Source organism: Canis lupus, chromosome 6 (assembly GCF_048164855.1).
Source record: "Canis lupus baileyi chromosome 6, mCanLup2.hap1, whole genome shotgun sequence".
NCBI lineage: Eukaryota > Metazoa > Chordata > Mammalia > Carnivora > Canidae > Canis > Canis lupus.
In genome coordinates, this window is record NC_132843.1 from 64663077 (window position 1) to 64682610 (window position 19534).

The window sequence follows — 19534 nt, forward strand, 5'->3', positions numbered from 1 at the left end:
AAAATCTAAAAATGGCAGCTACCACCTTGAGCCACCTCACCTCCACCAACAAAATGAATATAGGTTGTGAAGACTGAAACAGGTCCAAGTGGAGCAAATTTTTCCTATGCTTCTATTTCTTCTGAAATCAGTTAAGTTAGTACTGGCAAGTTGTAAGAGTAGCTCAGCTGTACCACTGTTATTTTCTGCATTTCATAGGTTTGGGGAATCATGGGAATGAAATTCTAGGTCGATCTCACTTAACTGAATTGTGAGGTATTGAAAATGAGAAAAAATATTTTGTATTTTAAGTGGTCTATCCTTTATTTAACACTCCCTGGAGCCAAATGTGTTTTCCATTTGGGTGATGTAAAAAAGAGAAGCAGAGATATTCTCAGATGTCATTTTAGTGAATACATATCTTTTTTGTTTAACTTTTACTTTTTTTTTTTTTTGAGAGAGAGTGAGAGAGCATGAGCATGGGGAGGGGCAGAGGGTGATGGAGAGAGAATCTCAAGCAGACTCATGCTCAGCACAAAGCCAGGTACAGGGCTCAGAACCCTGAGATCATGACTTGAGCCAAAATCAGGAGTCAGATGCTCAATTGGCTGAGCCACCCAGGCACCCCAATACTTATCCTTCTTATCTTTCTAAGTCTGCTAGAACTGAATTTCTACCTCCTATTGCTGCTTTTGGGAAAACTTTATAAGTTGTGAGATCTTAAGTCTCAAGATGAAAATAATGATTTATTTTCTCCTCCTCCCCATCTGAAAGAAACTATGATGAATAAATCAGCAAATATCTGAGCTAGCTGAAGAAATTTATTTTTAATGGTATACAATGTTTATCAGTTATTAAACCTGTGGTGCCAGCAGTATTGCTGTTTGTAATTGATAACCAGACTTTAGATTTTAGAAACATTTTTCATTTGTGAAAATTGATTTGAATGATAAGAAAAATTATAAATCTGAGTGAGGTTTTGGGGATTTAGAGCCAGAGGAAGGGGAATCTTGATCTAGGGACATTTTTCACTTCACAGTTGTAAAAATACTTGCTTCTGGAGATGATGGGGAAAATAATGCTAATCATTTTAGCTGTATCCCTGAAGATGTTTATCTCAAAGAAAAGTGGAAAAAGCAGAGATAATTATACAAATGTACAGGCTTGTAGAGAATCCCAAGGAGTCATGGTTCTCTCAGAATATTTTTTACATTACAGGAAAACATTAAATATTCACTTTCTGAATTTATGACAAGGACTAAAGGAGCCACATAAACATGTGTGCCTTTCTGCTCTTCCTTAAAGGATGACCCCTAATATTAGCTTGGAACCAGATTTGTACACATGGAATAGTTTCCCCTTGATCTGTGGTATAAATGGATGATTAATCTGGACTAGGTGAATAGGGAGAGAAAGGAACGTGTGTATCCACTCTGCTAGACTTCACATGTGTACATTTCAAATCCGACCCAATAGACACTTATACCTGCCCTTCAGAACCAATATTGACAGCAGGGAAAGTTCTGGGTTGGACTGTCTGTCTTGAGCCATTTGGAAACTAAACTGGCTAGAGCAGATTGCAAGATTTAAGCTGTGGGAGAATGACTCTGGTACCTTTTCAGCCTAAAGCAATTACCCAGCTGTTGGAAAGTTGAAATATTGGACCAAATTATATTACCTCAGTTAAAATAAGCATTCCCGAGAATAGATCACTATATATATTAAGGTACATGTATTATGCAAGAGTTGACATTCCCATTTCTATATCTCATGAACCAGCCTTGGAATCCTCCCTGAAAATAAATTTGTTATTAGTATCTTTTTGGCTATTTGCTTTTGTTGGTTAATATATACACTACTGGCACATTTCCAAAGCTATTACCCTCTAAGATCAGAACTTCCAGAAACTTCTTTGACAAAGCCATCAATAGAAACAACTAAACACTTAAAAGCAATAGGAGTTTTGTAGGTAACAACTATGGAGTTTGACCAAAAGCTTACATTATGCTTTTTAAAAAGTCAGTGACTCACAGATGGTGCTATTTGATCCATATAGCATCCCTTAAAGTACACAGGGCACATTTTAAAGTCGCTCCAGGTGACAAAACAGAATTGGCAATAAATGACTTGCCCAAAGCCAAACAATTAACAGGTGGCAGAACCAGAACTTGTTCTCCATGACTTTATTATTTTTTAAATTTCTTTTTTAATTGTAAGTAGGCTCTCTCCCCAACGTGGGGCTTGAATTTATGACCTTGAGATGGAGAGTCACATGCTCTACTGACTGAGCCACAAGACACCCCTCCCCATGTTTTTATATTCCAATTCCAGAGCCCTCTTTGGGAATACAGAAATTAGATATAAGCATAAGGAAAATGACAAGAGACAATTAGAATCACAACCAATTAATCTAACCAATAGAATTTAAACTATTACTTAAGACATAACCTACAAGACTGAAAATATTAATTGCATTGTATAACACACTCATGTGTCATTGTTACTCTCTGGGCACTGGGCTGGTAAAAAAGGTTTTTGATCTTAATTCATCAGTAAATATTTACTGACCACTCTTGTGTGTGGGAATCCTGAATTGGATATTTTCTTTTTCTTTTTCTTTTTTTTTTTTTTTTACTAAAATTAACTTGTAGAATTGAGTGAGTGACCAGTCATTCCAGCAAGTTAACACTGACTTTTGCTCTCCACTCTTCCATTTCTCCTGGATAAAGAAGAGAAAAAAATCTAAGATGTGGTAAGGCAATTCTCAGTCTGTTCTTCATACCTCTGCTAAGAAGTCCCATTCTCTCATTTATAAAATAGGTATCACTTATTGACCACCTACTATATGCTATGTATTCCACATCTATTATCAGTAATCTTCACATCTCTGTGGCTTAGTGGGTATAGTTACCCTCATTTTTACAAATGTGGTTAGTATAGCATAGCAGTGAAACACAATGAGATATGGGTCAAGAGCAGGTCCTTTGATCAAAAACTATTAGAGTTTGTGGGATCCCTGGGTGGCGCAGCGGTTTGGCGCCTGCCTTTGGCCCAGGGCGCGATCCTGGAGACCCAAGATCGAATCCCACGTCAGGCTCCCGGTGCATGGAGCCTGCTTCTCCCTCTGCCTGTGTCTCTGCCTCTCTCTCTCTCTCTCTCTCTCTCTCTCTCTCTCTCTGTGACTATCATAAATAAATAAAAAAAAAAAAGAAAAAAAAAACTATTAGAGTTTGAATCTGGCTCCATACATACTAGTTTTCTGAACTTGGACCAATTCTGTCATTTTTCCATGCTCCTTTATCCCTCTCTAAATTGGGATAAATTGCATGAACTTATTAGAATTATATAAACTCACAATTAGAGTTGTGAATGTTAAATGAATTCACATCTGTAAACAGCTTATAGTGCCTGGGCTTCTAGTGGTACTCAATGAATGTTAGCCACTATTATTAATTTGGTGTGCCCCACGGCTGAATGTGAGGGACTCTTTTCTTCTTTATACATCTGTTACTCCCTAGATGACCTCATTTAATCCTATGGTTTTAAATATAAAACTATACTGATGACTCCAGAATTCATATCTCCTGCCAAACCAATGCTTTTCAAGTGTTAGTCAACTCATGTCACTTATCCACTCAAAACCCTCCAGTGATTTCCTATGTCTCTCTGAAAAAGCCAAAGCCCTAGCTAGAGCCTACAAGGCCCTATGTGTCTGTCCTACTTTTCTAGTCTGTCTTCGACCACTTTTCACTTTCTTTCATTTCTCCAGCAATACATGTATGTGTGCTTCTTGAACATTCCCTAACACTCTTGCTCATCAGACTCTTTTCACTTGCTGTTCTGCACATATAGTCAAACGACATATTCCTTCACTTGCTTCAGGTCTCCTGCTCAAATACCATCTTAACAAAGATGGTATCCCTAGCCACCTTGTGTAAAGGAGGATTTATTTCCCTTTCCTTTTCTTCTTACCCTGCTTTATTTTTCATTGTGGTGTCTATTGTCATTATGTTTATTCATTTTTTTATGGTCTATTTTCCCCCCTAGCATGTAAACTCTAGTAAAGTAGGGACTTTGTTTTATTCACAGTCCCTAAAGCAAGTGCCTTGCACATGGCAGACACTCCATAAAATATTTATTGCTTAACTATAATTATGCTAATTGCCCAGCTAGTGTCAGAGTTCCATACCCAAGTCAGCCTCCCTTCAGTATCTCTTGCACTTTCTACCCCACTAACCTGCATCACATGCCAGGGAAGATACAAACCCCATTATAAATATACATCAATTCATAGGACTTTGTATCTGAACTAGAAATTTTGTGCATATTAGGGCTGATTTGCTATTCAGCATAACTTAGTAAATATTTACTGCAAATATTAGCAAAATTTGGCAAATATTTACGTGATCTTGAATAAGAAACAACAACCCACTAATATAGGGTAGCAATTTATTCAAGAATCTCAAAGCCTAGGAAAGGTAAATATTTGTACCTGTGGATCTCTAATTTCGGATTCTTATGTACACCTAAAACTAAGACAACTTACGTGTCAATTATACCTCAACTTTTCAAAAGGCCATTAAAAAACAAGAATTAATAGATATCACAACACTTGGTTATCCCTCAAACTTTCTTTCCCCATTTTCTCAATTTCAGCCCACTTCTTTGCGTAAGCCAAATTTCTAGACAAGTTCTTAGATCTCTCTTCACCTCATCCTTCACCCCCAACCCATGTGAAAGACCAGAAATTCTATCTACCAAACAAATCCTGAGACCATCTGCTTTTCATCAACTTCACCTTTACAAATCCTAGCCCAAGGACAACTCCCCTTACCCTAGGTTACTAGCAGAATTTCCTGAACGTTTGCCTCGCCCTCTCACTTTTTGCCTACCAGCCAGAGTAATCTTATAAAAATGTAAATTACTCATCACTCCCCTACTTAAAGCTTCAGTGGTTTCCTTTTGTTAGTCCTCTTTGAGTTATTCCACTTAGAAAAACATCCTGTCCCTATCCTAGCCTCCAAGCCCTACTTCATTCAGTCCTGAAGGACAGTCTAATCTTGTCTCCTAGCGCTTTCCCCTTCATGCACTCTAGTCACGCTGGCCTTCTTTCACAACTATGAGCACAATCAACCCTTCCTTGTCCCAAAATATGTGTACTAGCAGTTCCTTGCCATTTAGGTTGCAATCTGAATTTCAGTTCTCTGGAGAGGCCTTCCCTGACTACTGGATTTAAAGTGGCTCATCTCCCCCATTCACCTTTAGTTCTATCAGAGAGTGAAGGGCATCCTTATTGTGCACTGCACAATTACCATCTAATATTTTCCTCCCTTATCACCTATCTCTCTCCATTAGAATGTAAACTCCATCAAGAGGGTGAGTTTGCTTTATAGGCAGGGTTTATACACAGGGCCTCACACATAGCATTCAAGAAACACTTGTTGAATGGGTAAATCTTTGTCTCAACTTTGGGAGCTTACATAAGATCACAGTAGTTTCCTAATACAGCTTCAGTAACTCTGCCCCATATCTGTTCTCGGCATCGCTTCGACCCACAAAAGGTTCATTATTCCAGGGAAGGATTCAGATTCCCCCTATTTCTTGGCAACCGCTAGGTGAAGATCTGGACTCAGTTCAACAGTCCAAAATCATCAGATAAGGGGAAAAAGAAAGAAATTAGCATTCCTGACATGAACGATTGTCATTTCTCACTTAAAATTTTGAGGAAGAAAAAAAAAATTCGTAAGATCAAACACTTTTGGAGTTGGAAATGTTAGAGAAAGTAGATGTGGCCAGAAGAATGTGGGAGGAAAAGTCAGAAGGAGGTAAGAGAAAGAAAGGGCTCACAGCATGCTGTGAGGATTCCTGGCTCTGGGCTGGGATCCTGTGTCTTGCCCTGCACACAAACACTAAGGAAGAGCGTGATGGAGTGAGGCGGGTGGGGGCGAGGAACGGGAGGAGAGGGAGACCAGGACGAGAGACGTGAAAAAGGCTAGAGAGAAAAGAGGAGGACGGAGCCGAGCAATACAAAAGCAGCCTCGGCTTTTGCCGGAGCTGCAAGCGTTAAGGGGAGGCGGGGAGTGACGCGGTTTGCGTCTGGAGCGGCTCCTTGGAGTCCACAGCATCCACCGCCGGAGCCTCGCCTTCCTTTCTCCCTCTGCAGACATAGCGAGACACAAAAAAAGAGGCGACCCCTGAACCAGCGCGAGGGACCCACCCGCACGATGACTGAGACCACCAAGACCCACGTTATCCTGCTTGCCTGCGGCAGCTTCAACCCCATCACCAAAGGGCACATTCAGATGTTCGGTGAGTCCTCCCGCCCGCCCCCGGAGCTGCTTCCGCCTCTCCTTCCCCGGCACCTGTGTTTTCCAGGGCGCCTGAACAGTAAGGCGTGTGCCCCTCTGGAGGGACGCGCCGGCTGATGCCTCGGGTGGGCGGTCAGCCCCGCTATGCCCGGCTCCGGGGAGGGGCGCAGGCTGCGCTTCCCAGGCGTCCCCCGCTCCGGCCAGACCCGGCTCACTGGGGGCCCCCGGGTGGGGGAGGGGAGGGGCCGGAGGCGACTGTGGGTTCGGGCCGGGCGGGAGGTCGAGGTTCCAGACCTGGGGTGCGGTGGTACCGTAGTTTGGACACTTGGCTGGTGAGGATCGGGGTGGGGTTGGAGGTCGGGTCGCGGAGAAGGAAAGACGGGGAGGGAGATAACGTGCTGTTTGTTTAGGATGGGTGGGAAAGCACGAAGGAGTTAAATGATGTATATGCCTTGGAGACACAAACACACTCACGCACGGAACACAGCATTGGCAGGGCTGGAGCTTCGAGGGGATTAATTCGGGGTTTGGTCAAGGGTTCGGAGCGGCCCAGGGGCGAATGTTTTTGAGGGTTGTGGACCGTGTGTCGGTCGCGCGAGGCGGACGGCCGAGGGGAGGAGGTGGGGGGTGGCCAGCCTGGGCTCGGCCGCCGGGACCCGCTGCCCGGGAGGGGAGGGGCGGGGCGGCCGCTGCGGGCAGCCCTTTTCCAGCCGGTGTTGACGGATCCGGGCCCGAGTTGGCTGGGGCTCTCTGCCCAGGGCGGCGATGGCACCCGGAAAGGCTTGCGGCGTGCGAGTGTGTGTGCGAGTGTGAGTGTGAGTGCGTGTGTGTTTGTGTGTGCGTGTGCGTGCGCGCGCGAGTCGGGGCGGGGGTAGCGTGCATCGTCGCGCGTTTGTTTCCTGGAGGCTTTGGGGCGTGGAGAGAAACGGGCGAGCGGCGGTTCCCGGCTGCTGCCTTGGGATCCCGCGGGGGGCCCGGGAAACGCGACGGATGCTTGTCGGAGGTCTCGGGCCGCCGGTGGACGCGGCTTCTCTGCTGCTCCGGTCGGACCCAGCGGCGCGGGGGCGAGCGCGGGCAGACCCTGAGGACCGACGCCGAGGCCACTTCAGAAGCAGGCAGAGAGTAGAGGTTGGAAGTTGGGGGTGCTCTTTTTTCTGTCATTGAAGGAAACAAGAAGGGGGGGCGGGGGGAGCGGGCTGGAGGTGGATGAGAGACCGGGGGAGGCCTCGCCTGCGCCAGCCTGCGGGCCGGCGAGGCGCTATCCAGAGGCGGTGGTGCTGAAGCGCAGGGCGCGCCGGGGCTGGCTCTGGACACACGTGTTTACCTCCAGCCGGAGGATTGTGTGAGCCCTCCAAGGGCTGTTGAATGAAAGAAACATCATACCGGTAAAGACCGAGCGAGGTGGCTTTGGCTAAAACTACTCTTCTCTTAAACCCAAGAGGTGCGTTGAACTGGGCCCGCTTATTAAAAACCTCATGAAAAGAATATAGAGCTACTTTGAGCCGAGGCCAGATCAGATAGGGGCATTGTAGGATCCAAGGAGGGAGACTGAGAACTAGCCATCCCAACCTCACCATCCCTTCAGCTTTTAAAAGTGTCTTGTTAGGAGCTAATGCTAACTTACCTATTAAATAAAGACTTTTACTTAAGCACTGGAGTATACCAGAGCATCTCATCATTCATCTAAGGGAATATCGGTACCCTCGGAACACTCTGCTTTTGCTGGTGCCTTTACCCGAATCCTGCTTTTCTTCTCTGTCCATGTTTCCTCTAGCCATTTCACATCACTGTAATTTATTCTTTTCCATTGCCCAGGCAGGATTGGGCATTCCTCTGGAACTCATTGGCTCTAGAAATCTTTAGTGAGCCATCAGGTTCTCCTTTTTTTTTTTCCCTGGGTCTAAAGTAGTCAGTTCTATAGCTTTGGATTGGAAGAGGGGTAGATTTAAATCAAGAACTGAGGATTCTATCTTGCGGCTGAGAAGAGTTTGCTAACAGCGAGAAAGGCTTTTGTTAAGTCAATACTGATCTGCCAATTCTCCATGAGTTTAGGGGAGGGAATGTGTGGAAATAGACATGGATTACAGCACGCAGGTTTAGACATAGAATTGGGTGAAAGTAGGCTTTCTGACAGTAGTGGCTCTTTGCTTGATAGTGGAACTGAGGAATAAGAAAGAATATCTATCAACAAAGCCTGTGAGTGTCCATTAGTTGTGTGTAATCCAGAGAGACACGTGGGAAGAGGATATGGTTTGCTCTCTGTGGTTTTAAGGAGCTTATAACCCAGTGAAGGATTTAGCACATATACATATGAAAAGGAAACAAGAACAAGAACACAAAATGCATATTAAACTATTCTTTGTGGAATTTCTTATGGGAATCTTTGAGCTCATGATAAGTTTTGTGATTTACTTCTGTAGTTTCTAGTTTACCAAGCCTTCACATCTCACTCATTCTTAGTAACAAGCTTACCAGAAAGGCATTGTTATCTCCATTTTACAAATAAGAAACTGATGTTCAGAGGTGAAGTGACTTTCTAAAGAGGCTTAGGTGACATGAAGAGTGGGTGGCAGAGTTGAGACTTGAAGCCTACATTCTTGATTCTGCTTGCAAAGGCCTTTGCCCTACACCAAATGCAGGAGCAAGTGCTCACTGATCTGACTGCATGATTCCATGAACTCTATTTCCTTCAAACATATACTAACAGAGATTAGAATTAAACTGGTCATCAACTAAATGAGATTCCTAAATATGCACTTTAAGAGCTTTTTTTCCATCTGAAATGAAATCAGTTAGCCATGAACTATTTTCTCTTTTTAAATGGCTTTTATAATCTTCTCCACAACCGTACAGAAATAAGATAATAAAGTTATCAAACTTTCTTTAAGGTTCCTGAAACTTGTAATTGGATTTTTAAAAAAGATTTTATTTATTTATTCATGACAGACAGACAGAGAGAGAGAGAGAAAGAGAGAGAGGCAGAGACACAGGCAGAGGAAGAAGCAGGCTCCATGCAGGAAGCCTGATGTGGGACTCAATCCCAGGTCTCCAGGATCACACCCCAGGCTGAAGGCGGTGCTAAACCGCTGAGCCATCAGGGCTGCCCTCGAATGTTTTTTAAAGATCCGAACAGGACTTTGAAATTAGACATCTTTAATAGAGTTCCTATATTTGAAACCCAATTGCTTACCAAAGGAAAAAAAAAGGACTATAAACAAAAAGAGATGTGCCATTCAAAACTAAAAACCCACTCTTTGTCTCTGAGAAGTGTATTTGTACAGTTCTCAATATTTGTAAAATTTTTTTTAAAGATTTTATCTATTTTCTTGACAGAGAGAAAGAGAGCAAGAGTAGGGGCAGAGGGTGAGGGAGCAGCAGGTTCCCCACTGAGCAGGGAGCCTGATGCTGATACCTGGCTTGATCCCAGGACCCCAGGATCATGACCTGAGCTGAAGGCAGACGCTTAATGGACTGAGCCACTCAGGCACTCCTGTAAAATATTTTAGAATGAGCTTTTGATATTATTCCTAATTGTGGCTATAGAAACATACAGAAAAATTTAATATTTGTGATGGAGATATTTGACACTTAAATACTTAACTATAACTACTCAAGGATGAGTAAATTTTTGGCAAAATAAACTCATAAACTAACAGTGTATTATTTGATGGGTCTGCCTTATTAATTAAGAGACTAACATGACATCTGAAGTTTTTTTTTAATACCTAAGATTTAGTTATTAAGTAGGTAGAGATTATATTTCAGTCTAACTTTCTTTGCATTTATATTACTGTTTGTCAGTAAATTCACCCCTGGGAAATTAGATAGTAAGTTTAAATAGACAAGTAAGAAAGGACTGATAAGATAAGTTTTGTCGTAAAAAATAAAGAATTGAAGAACTTGATTACAGCTGAAACTTATTCTGGTTTTTGATAATTGCAAAATAACTGGATTTTTCAGTTTTTCTACTTCAAAATATTTTTACTTTGAGCAAGTGGGTCCTTTGGAAAAAAAAAAAAAAAAGACAGGATCCAGTTCTGTCCCTCTTCAGGGGTAATGAAGAGGGCTTTTTACTTATTGTGGAGTTGGAAATGCAGCCCCTATTGCTACAACTAGAAATCATAAGAAAAATGGATTTCAGTTGCTACTGATATAGAGAAATGTCAAGAAACTATTTAATATGCTTGAAATGCCTGTAAAAAAATAGTATTAAGCACAAAGTACTTTATACTTTTGGCAGCATTATCTTATGTGATCCTACCCTGCAAGTTAAATTGGGTTGGATAATATTATCGTTTCCCTTTTACAAATGACAAAACAGAGGTATAGGTATAAGTCATTTGGTCAAGGTCATAAGCAAAAGTGAAAATAACACTAGTTTTCTGATATCTAGACTTTCTCTGTCTCTCACCCAGGATGCCTCAGTATTCCTTTAATCGCAACAATACCTATGAAAGGAGGAGTTACCTAACTTTAGTTATTAACAAAGGGTAATGAGAACCTTGTGAATTTTTGTCCTTGGTAACACGGGCCACTAACAAAATATATTCAACAAGGTATCTGTTCCCAATATCTTATCCTATAACAAGGAAAGGCTATTTCTTTTCTTATTACCCATATATTTTCCATATAATTGTGTTGCTGGGACATTTTTTCCACCAGTCTCCCACTTCCTCCTTCCTCCCCACTCTTCTGTTACCACAACTAACACCTACTTATCCTTCAGATTCTAGCTTCAATGGTACTTCCTCAGGGAACCTCCACTGACTTCTAAATTAGTATGGTTACCCTGACATTTAATCCCACATCACCTTATACTTTCCATGTCATAACTCTCATCTCATTATATGCTTAATGACTATTTTCCATGCTAGACCTTAAGCTCTAGGAGAACAGAAACCATGCCTGGCTTCATTATTGATTTCTTTCCTAGTACCTAGCATGGAGTAGGCCTTCCATAATAGTATAATATAATAATGGATGCAAATAGCAAGTCTTTCCTCCATCATAGTTGTTGAGTAAATAAAAAAATAAATGAGTCTATAGAATCTTGTTCCAGGTAAAGGGCTGGGGTAGTGAGATAGAGAGCCATGACATATTAGAACAAAGGACGGTTCAAGGAGAAGGGGAGTGAGAGATAATACTGGAAAGGGAGATGGAAGTCTGATCGATTATGAAGGCTTCTAAGTCATGTTAAGGAATTTAAATTTTATCCCAATGACAATGAAAAAACATTGCAAGATTTTTATTTTTTTATTTTTTTAATTTTTTTTTTAAAGATTTTATTTATTAATTCATGAGAGACATACACAGAGAGAGGCAGAGACACAGGCAGAGGGAGAAGCAGGCTCCTCGCAGGGAGCCCGACGTGGGACTCGATCCCGGGTCTCCAGGATCAGGCCCTGGGCCGAAGGCGGCGCTAAACCGCTGAGCTACCCAGGCTGCCTGCAAGATTTTTAAAGTAAAGGAATGTCATTGTAATATCTCTGAAGTTATGATTTAATCAAATTTTGAATATAGATTGGTGAAAGGCAAGAATAAAAATGTAGTGACCAGCTAGGCACCTATTTCAGCAATACAGAGCTCAAGTAAGAGAAGATGGTCACCTCACCCAGGTTGGTGGTATCTGGAATGGAGAGTGAGTATATTTGAAAATATTTTGAGAGGTAAAAGGGATGTTTATTTGATGACTTGATAGGTCAGTGGGGGCAAAGTAGATCAGGGTAACTCTCAGGTTTCTGTCTAAGGTAGGTGAATAAAGAACATTGGAAGAGAAGCAGATTTAGCGTTGGTGGGGAAAATGGTGAAGATTCATACTTACTCTAAAATTTTGGAAATATGTATTCTAACCAAGCACTGATACAAAAAAAAAAAAAAAAAAAAAAAAGGAAATACTTAAATTCAAAGTGTCTTTGTAGCTAGGGCATCTGAATCTTCTAATAAAAGCTCCCAGTAGGTTCTAGTTGGATTATTCAAAGTTCCTCATATGAGAAAGATACTGAAATTCATTAATATTATGGATGTAAAAAGATAAAAATGAGTGTGCTGCTTTTTTAAAAAGTATGAACTTGGAGGAAATCAAGGTCCTAAAATTGACTCTTTTTTTAATACTAAGATTGTGAAATTGGGAATAGTTGGTATAGTTCATTCTAGAACTTGCCTGCCACTGTGGTGATGGCTGTAATAATTTCAGCTGGATTTGGGCATTCTAACTCATTGATAAATTACAAGTCCACTAATGAAAGCTTATAGATCAATCATGATAGTTTCATTGGCAGGAGCTATATCTGCTCATGACGTGAGAATAATGCCTGGAAAAGAAAATTTGGACATTTTTGTTCACATAAACAGATGTTTGGTTTACTTTCTCCTGGTGAATTGATTACCTGAGCTTCATGTGGAACAAGCTAGCTATGAGAGGCAAATATCCCATCTAGAATGCATCCCAAACCAAGGAATAAGATAAAACCAAGAGGCTTGATATTCTAATAATTTTGAAGTGAAGAAATATTCATTTTTAGTTTTTCTTCTCTTTCTGTTTTACTTGATTTTATTTTACATGTCTAAGGCTTTTATTAGAAGATATGCTAGAAAAAAAAGAAGATATGCTAGAATTATCAGAATTAGAGGTTCATATGCCTTTTAGGAAAAAGTTTAAATTATTACTTAGTAGGAACATCCTTTAAAATATGAGTCTCTTTTTGTTTTTAAAAGATTTTATTTATTTAAGAGACACAGAGAGAGTGAGAGAGAGAAAGAGCAAGCACAAATGGGGTGAGGGTAGAGGGAGAAGCAGACTCTGCTGAGCAGGGAGCCTGATGGGGGACTCCATCCCAGAACTCCAGGACCACGACCTGAGTTGAAGGCAGGTGCCTAACTGACTGAGCCACCCGTGCACCCATCGAGAGAAACATTTCCAAACGCATTTCCAATGTTAGACCAAGTCAAATGAACAGCCTAGAAGTATGGAGGCAAACTAAAAAACATAGTTTTTAGTTCAAACTTGGACCTCTCTGTTTCAGAGATATCTTCAGACATGAGAGGAACATGCAAAATTGGATGGATTATCTTTATTTTCTGTTGTTTTTCTATTGATAGGCAATAGTTGTTGAAAGTAGTATATGGATGACTGGAAAAGAGAATAAAAGCCCGCTTTTAAAAATGTTACTTTAAAAGGTACCTGGCTGCTCAGTTAGCAGAGCATGTGACTCTTAATCTTGAGGTTGTACGTTTAAACCCTACATTGGGTATAGGGATTACTTAAATAAAGTAAAATCTTAAAAATAAAAAGTGTTTCTTTAAAAAAGATTCAAGTGTAAATTTTACAATATCACCACAGATACAATGTTCTGAATGTAGTGATTGTTTAATCAATATTTAATGACACTATAAAATACACATCTCTAGTAAAGTTCTTCTTCATTTTTTATTTATTTATTTGAGATAGAGAGAGAAGGAAAGCACAAATGGGGGGAGGGGCAGAGGGAGACAGGGAAGCAGACTCCCTGCTCAGCAGGGAGCCTTACAACATGGGGCTTGATCCCAGGACTGAGATCATGACCTAAGCTGAAGGCAGATACTTAACTGACCAAGCCGCCTAGGCGCCCCTCTTGTTCATTTTTTTAAAGTTTTCAAATCATCCTGAATTGCTCAAAAAGATCCTAAGGATACAAAGAAATGCATTAAATATTTTTCAACACCACCTTTAATTTTTAAATTTTTTAATACCACCTTTTTAAAAACAATATTCAATACGCAGAATTTTGTTAAGGCATTTAAAATAATTCCTAAGGATTCAATGTAAAAGACTAAGAACTGGAATATAGGAATTTATTTGATAGAGAATTACATAACTTTATTTATGGAAACATTCCATATCTCAACATATGTAAATGCAGCATTCCTTTACAAGGAAGGAAGTTTTCCATTGCCAGAGGTTTTCCGTTATAAGCATTCAATTGCAAGGAACAAATTTGCTTTTTTTGGATACAGTTTGGCAGATAGCCTCAGAAATATTTTAGCCCCCCCAAAAAAAGTTACATGGTTTGACCAAGGCCATCCCACTGACGTTGCTATCTTCCCTCCACCTCTTTTTTTTTTTTTTTTTAAGATTTTATTTATTTATGAGAGACACACAGAGAGAGGCAGAGACATAGGCAGAGGGGGAAGCTGGCTCCCCGCAAGGAGCCCAATGCAAAACTCCATCCCAGATCCCGGCATCACACCCTGAGCCAAAGGCAGACCTCAACTGCTGAGCCACCCAGGCGTCCCTCCCTCCACCTCTTATACTGTATAATATATCCATGACCTATGAACTCTGCAGCAAAGGCAAATATTCTAACCACTGCCAGCATCATCATCTTCCACTTTATCATTTTAATAGTGGCACTACCTTCTTTAGGCTTCTGTAAACTCTACTACCATTAAACTGTTTTCTGTTACATTTATTGCACAATTCTCTTTAGTTCTGGACAAGTGAGCCATTCAGGAAAATTGTTGTAATTCTGGGGATATGGGGGTAAAAGGAAGAGGTAGAAAAAGCAAGACTTAGAGGCTAACCCATGGAAGTGGTGGCAGCTTAAATAGCACTCTTTTTTCCTACTTTATTCTGTATCCGGTTACCTCCACATGGATAACCATGCTGCTACATGTAGACCTCATTTAATATTTACCAAACAGTAGGAAGAGGGTGAGTGAAGTATAGCTCCTAGCTAAGGCTAAATGCATATGGTTTTGCTCCTGTTCCAATTGCTTAGGTCATAAACCTTGAACTTTCTTGATCCTTCTCTCTTTGCACAACCCATCTATGTCAGCAAATGATTTTGGATTTCTCTATCTTCAAAATACAAGTAGGACCAACCTCTTTTCCACATCTACAACTCTGATATAAGCCACTAGTATCTTTCATCTGCATTATTTCAATAGCTTCTTAACTGATCTCCCTGCTTCTACCCTTAGCCCCAATACTCAGTCCTCAACAAAAATAGCCAAAGCAGTCCTTTCTAAATGTAAGCCAGATCTAAGTCAGATCATGTTGCTCCTTTGCTCAAAATTCTCCAATGGCTATCTCATTCAAGGTCAATGTCTTTAAAATGACGTACAAGGTCTCCATGATTTGCAACCTTGCCTCTCACCCCCCTACCTCTACATGGCTCTTTCCACCCATTCTTAGCTAACCTTACTGACCTCCTGCTTCAACCTTAGAGTCTTTGTGCTGAATGTTCTCTCTGCCACATATTCCATGTCTAATTTACCCTCTTTCTCAAAGTTTTTGCCCAAATGTAGCTTTCTCATTGTCTACTTGGCAGATCCTATGCCCCTGATCACATAATTTAAAATTGAAGCTCACACATTCCCAATCCCCCTTTTTCTGTTCTTCTTATATCTTTTCCCCTTACCTCTTATTACCTTTTAACAAAGCATGTAATTTCCTTATTTGTCATGTTTGTTATTTAATGTCCCCAGCTAGAATGTGAGCTCTTAAGGGCAGGGATTTTCATTTACTCTGCTTACTAATGTATCTCAGGCTCTTAGAAGAGTGCCTGGCACATAACAGATGCTCAAAAAATGTCTGTCGAGTGACTAAATGAATGAAATTTTAGAATTACCTACCATCCTCACCTCACATTTATATTCTTTTTGTGGCAGGAAAGATAGTCACGAGAGGACTCAGGGGCAGTTGATTCGTTCAACAGCAGTTTATCCAGTTAGGAATGTGCTTTAGGCACCATGCTAGGCCTCAGGGATGTGAAAATTAAAGTCACTCTTTCCAATGACCCTGGGAGATCATCTTCCATACAGGAGACAAACAAGCTAAACATAGCAGTTCAAGTCATAAGTGCTATAAAAGAGGTGAGAATGAGGTAGAGTGGGAGCACAGAGGAAGAAGACAAGGTAGGAAGGCCATCAGAGCCAATATTAGTGAGAGTGAGCTTGAAAGTAGGAGCTGCCCTGTGCACAGGATGGAGAAAGACATTCTGGGAATCTCCAAGGAGCTTGCTAGATGCCTGTGTGGGTGGGGACAAGTAAGGACAGGAGATGAGACAGCCAGAAAACAGGGTTGGGTGGAGAGAAGAGGTGGGCAGTTCCAAAGGGTTCAGACTTTACCCAACACTTTTAGTGAGCCCCTAAAGGGTGAGGGGCAAGGGGCCTTGTATCCCAAATGTCAATGTTCCTGTCATTGTGGTTTTATCTGATCATTTTGAAGTTCCTTTTTTTTTTTTTAAAGATTTTATTTATTTATTCATGAGAGACAGAGAGAGAGGCAGAGACATAGGCAGAGGGAGAAGCAGGCTCCCTGCAGGGAGCCTGATATGGGACTGGATCCCAGGACCCCAAGTTCACGACCTGAGCCAAAGGCAGATGCTCAACCACTGAACCACCCAGACATCCTGAAATTATTTTTGTATCACTCTTTGAAATAAGGAGGGCTTTTCCTCTCTTAAAATGTGATTTTATTTATTTATTATTTTCTGAAATGGAATCATTGTCTATTGCACAAGTCATATCTACTGAAGGAATAAATAAATGAAAAACAATACTACTGTACAACCCACCCAAACAACCAACCTCTTCCTTAATTGGAAGTTGTTCTCATCTACTTTCTAAATGTATGCCTTCCGTCAATGGGATGGCCTCTCATTGTTCAAATACCCTCAGATTTGGTGAACTCAGTTCGCTGTAGTTTGATCCTCCATAATTTTGTAGAATTTGGATCATATGCTTGCTCTCTTCCACAGGCTTAATTGTCAGGAGAGTAAGGACTATAGAGATCTTTTTTTCCTTGACACTTGTTTTTAGCTCATATCCTTTTAGGAGGTCTTGAACAAGTATATTTCTGCTCTTGCTATAAAACTGTGGGTTTCCGGGCCGCCTGGGTGGCTCAGTGGTTAAGCATCTGCCATTAGCTCAGGTTGTAATCCCGGGGTCCTGGAATCAAATCCTGCATCGGGCTCCCCACAGGGAGCCTGCTTCTCCTTCTGCCTATGTCTCTGTCTCTCTCTGTGTCTCTGAAGAATAAATAAATATAATCTTAAAATAAAACTATGGGTTTCCATGACTTTGAAATTTAGTATTTTATCATTTTAAATCCTCAAGTAAGTGACAACAATTTCAGTGGGGGGGGGGGGGGCTGGGTCTCCCAATGCTTTATTCTCCAACAGTTTCCAACCTTTCGTGTTGGTACCCACAGTGAGGTGGAATATGCATTCCATGCAGCACTCAGATTAAACTACATCAATAACTATTCATATTTCTCTTGAAATATTTATGTGCTGATAAATATTTGGCAGTGTGTGGTTCATTGCATGGACTACAAGATCTTTAGGCAAATGTTTTTTGTTGTTGTTAGCTTAGAAACTGCTGCCCATTATAAATTAAGACAATAAAATATGATACATATAAATTTAAGCCATAATTGCTTCATTTACTAGGAACCAATCTGCCTAAGCACAGTTTAAAAATTATTTACTTATTATACCGTGGGACTCAAAATTTATAGATAACATAGGATTTTCCCATGCTGTGAGTAATGTTGAGAAAGAGTGGGTAAATGGCTTAGTTTTTCCTATTGCTTCATTATTTCTCTCTCTATGGACATTAATAAACTGAATTGCTATTGATTTGGGGATATGCTTAGTCTCCTTTGGTCTTTGTTTTCTCCTCTGTAAATAGAGTGATTGAGATAACCAAGGGGTCAGCAGACTGTATAACCTGCTGGCCAAATGTGGCTTGCAAGCTAAGAATGGCTTTTATATTTTTAAATGGTTGAAAAAATGTAAAAAGAAGAATAATACTTTGTGACATGTGAAAATTATGGAATTCGAATTTTAGTACTTATAAATAAAATTTTATTGGCATCCAGCCACACTCATCCATGTGCGTATTGTCTATGGCTACTTTCATACTACAGCAGCAGACCTGAGCAGATGCGATAGAAACCTTATGAACTACAAAGCCGAAACTGTTTACTATCTGGCTGTTTACAGAAGAAGTTTGCCTATCCCTGGTAAAACCTACCCCTGGGGGTTGGAATGGGAAGTGAATCTAAAGGTTTCCAAAAATATAAAGTGCAGTTGAAGTCCATTACCCAATGGAACTCTTTAATGAACACTTTTCAGTCTAAACTACATCTCCAAAAAGATTTGTTTAAGCAGTAAATGCTGTTTCAATTTCATAATTGTAATTTTTCTAGCTGACTGAGTAAATGATTGTGTTCACAATGGGGATGAATTTCTGGTGTTTGGTTTACATTGGACGTTGATTAGCCCCTCTGGCTACTGTTGGACATTTATTTGCCATTGAACATTAGATATATTTTCCCAGAACATCCTTTTCCTGATTCACAGTTACCTCCTTCTTTAAATCTAATAATTTATATACTTTATGTTTGAGGATTTTAAAAGATTCCCAGAACATCCTTTTCCTGATTCAGTTACCTCTGTCTTTAAATCTAATAATTTATATACTTTATATTTGAGGATTTTAAAAGATTAGCACATCAGTTGCATCAGGCTTTTGCAGGCTGCTCTTGCAGTCACATCTCGTTTTTCTGTAGCATCTTGCCTCCCTGTGAACTCTGATAGCACTTGGTTTGTACCTCTCTTACAGCACTTAGCACATTGTGCTGTGGGGTGTAGCTATTTCTGTCCATGTTTCATTCTCCATCAGATTTAGATTTAGGTCCCTATCAGGGTCATATGGCATTTTGTATTTGCTAAGGTGCCCAGCAGAGTGCTCTAGGCACATGGAAAGTACTATAAATATTTACCAAATAATAGAGAAATTGAACTATTAGGAATATTTAGAATCCTAATCTGTTAGGAATATTTAGAATTCTCAGAGATAAAATAGATGATCAGAAATCAGACAAGAATTTGGGAACCAGCAAATATGGAAAACAGAAATTCAAATATGACAGAGTCAGGAAATAGGACAAATAATAAATACTCGGGGACTTTAAAATTGAGATGATTGTTGTCCCAAGATGGGAAGGCTCATGTGTCCTAGGTGGAATCCTATCCCAGAGTATAATCTTTCCAGATATCCATAGCGGGAACCTGCAGGTCATTTGGGGGAGCTATTAAGTACATAACTTGGCAGGAATGAAAAATATGGGGTCAAGGATGAAGGTGAATCCTGAAACTGTCCTCTGGATGCTGTAGTCAGATGCATGGTACATCTAGGAATGCTTTCTCAGTGAGGTGAGAGGGTTGGAGGATGGGCAGAAGGGTTAAGTTTTATTTTTA

At 40.6% G+C, this 19534-nt stretch overlaps 1 protein-coding gene across 6 annotated transcripts in view; it reads left to right on the forward strand.

Annotated features, from left to right (window-relative positions):
* NMNAT2 (nicotinamide nucleotide adenylyltransferase 2) overlaps positions 1–19534 on the forward strand; it is a 194486-nt gene that overhangs the window by 32244 nt on the left and 142708 nt on the right. For 3 of the 6 annotated variants that reach the window (XM_072830953.1, XM_072830951.1, XM_072830952.1), the window contains 2 exons: positions 2631–2731; positions 6143–6288. In XM_072830953.1, coding sequence (XP_072687054.1) covers positions 6204–6288 — 85 coding nt within the window. In that variant the 5' untranslated portion in view covers positions 2631–2731; positions 6143–6203. Of the gene's footprint in view, positions 1–2630; positions 2732–6142; positions 6289–19534 lie in introns of those variants that run through there. The other 3 variants (XM_072830955.1, XM_072830957.1, XM_072830956.1) reach the window with 1 other exon arrangement.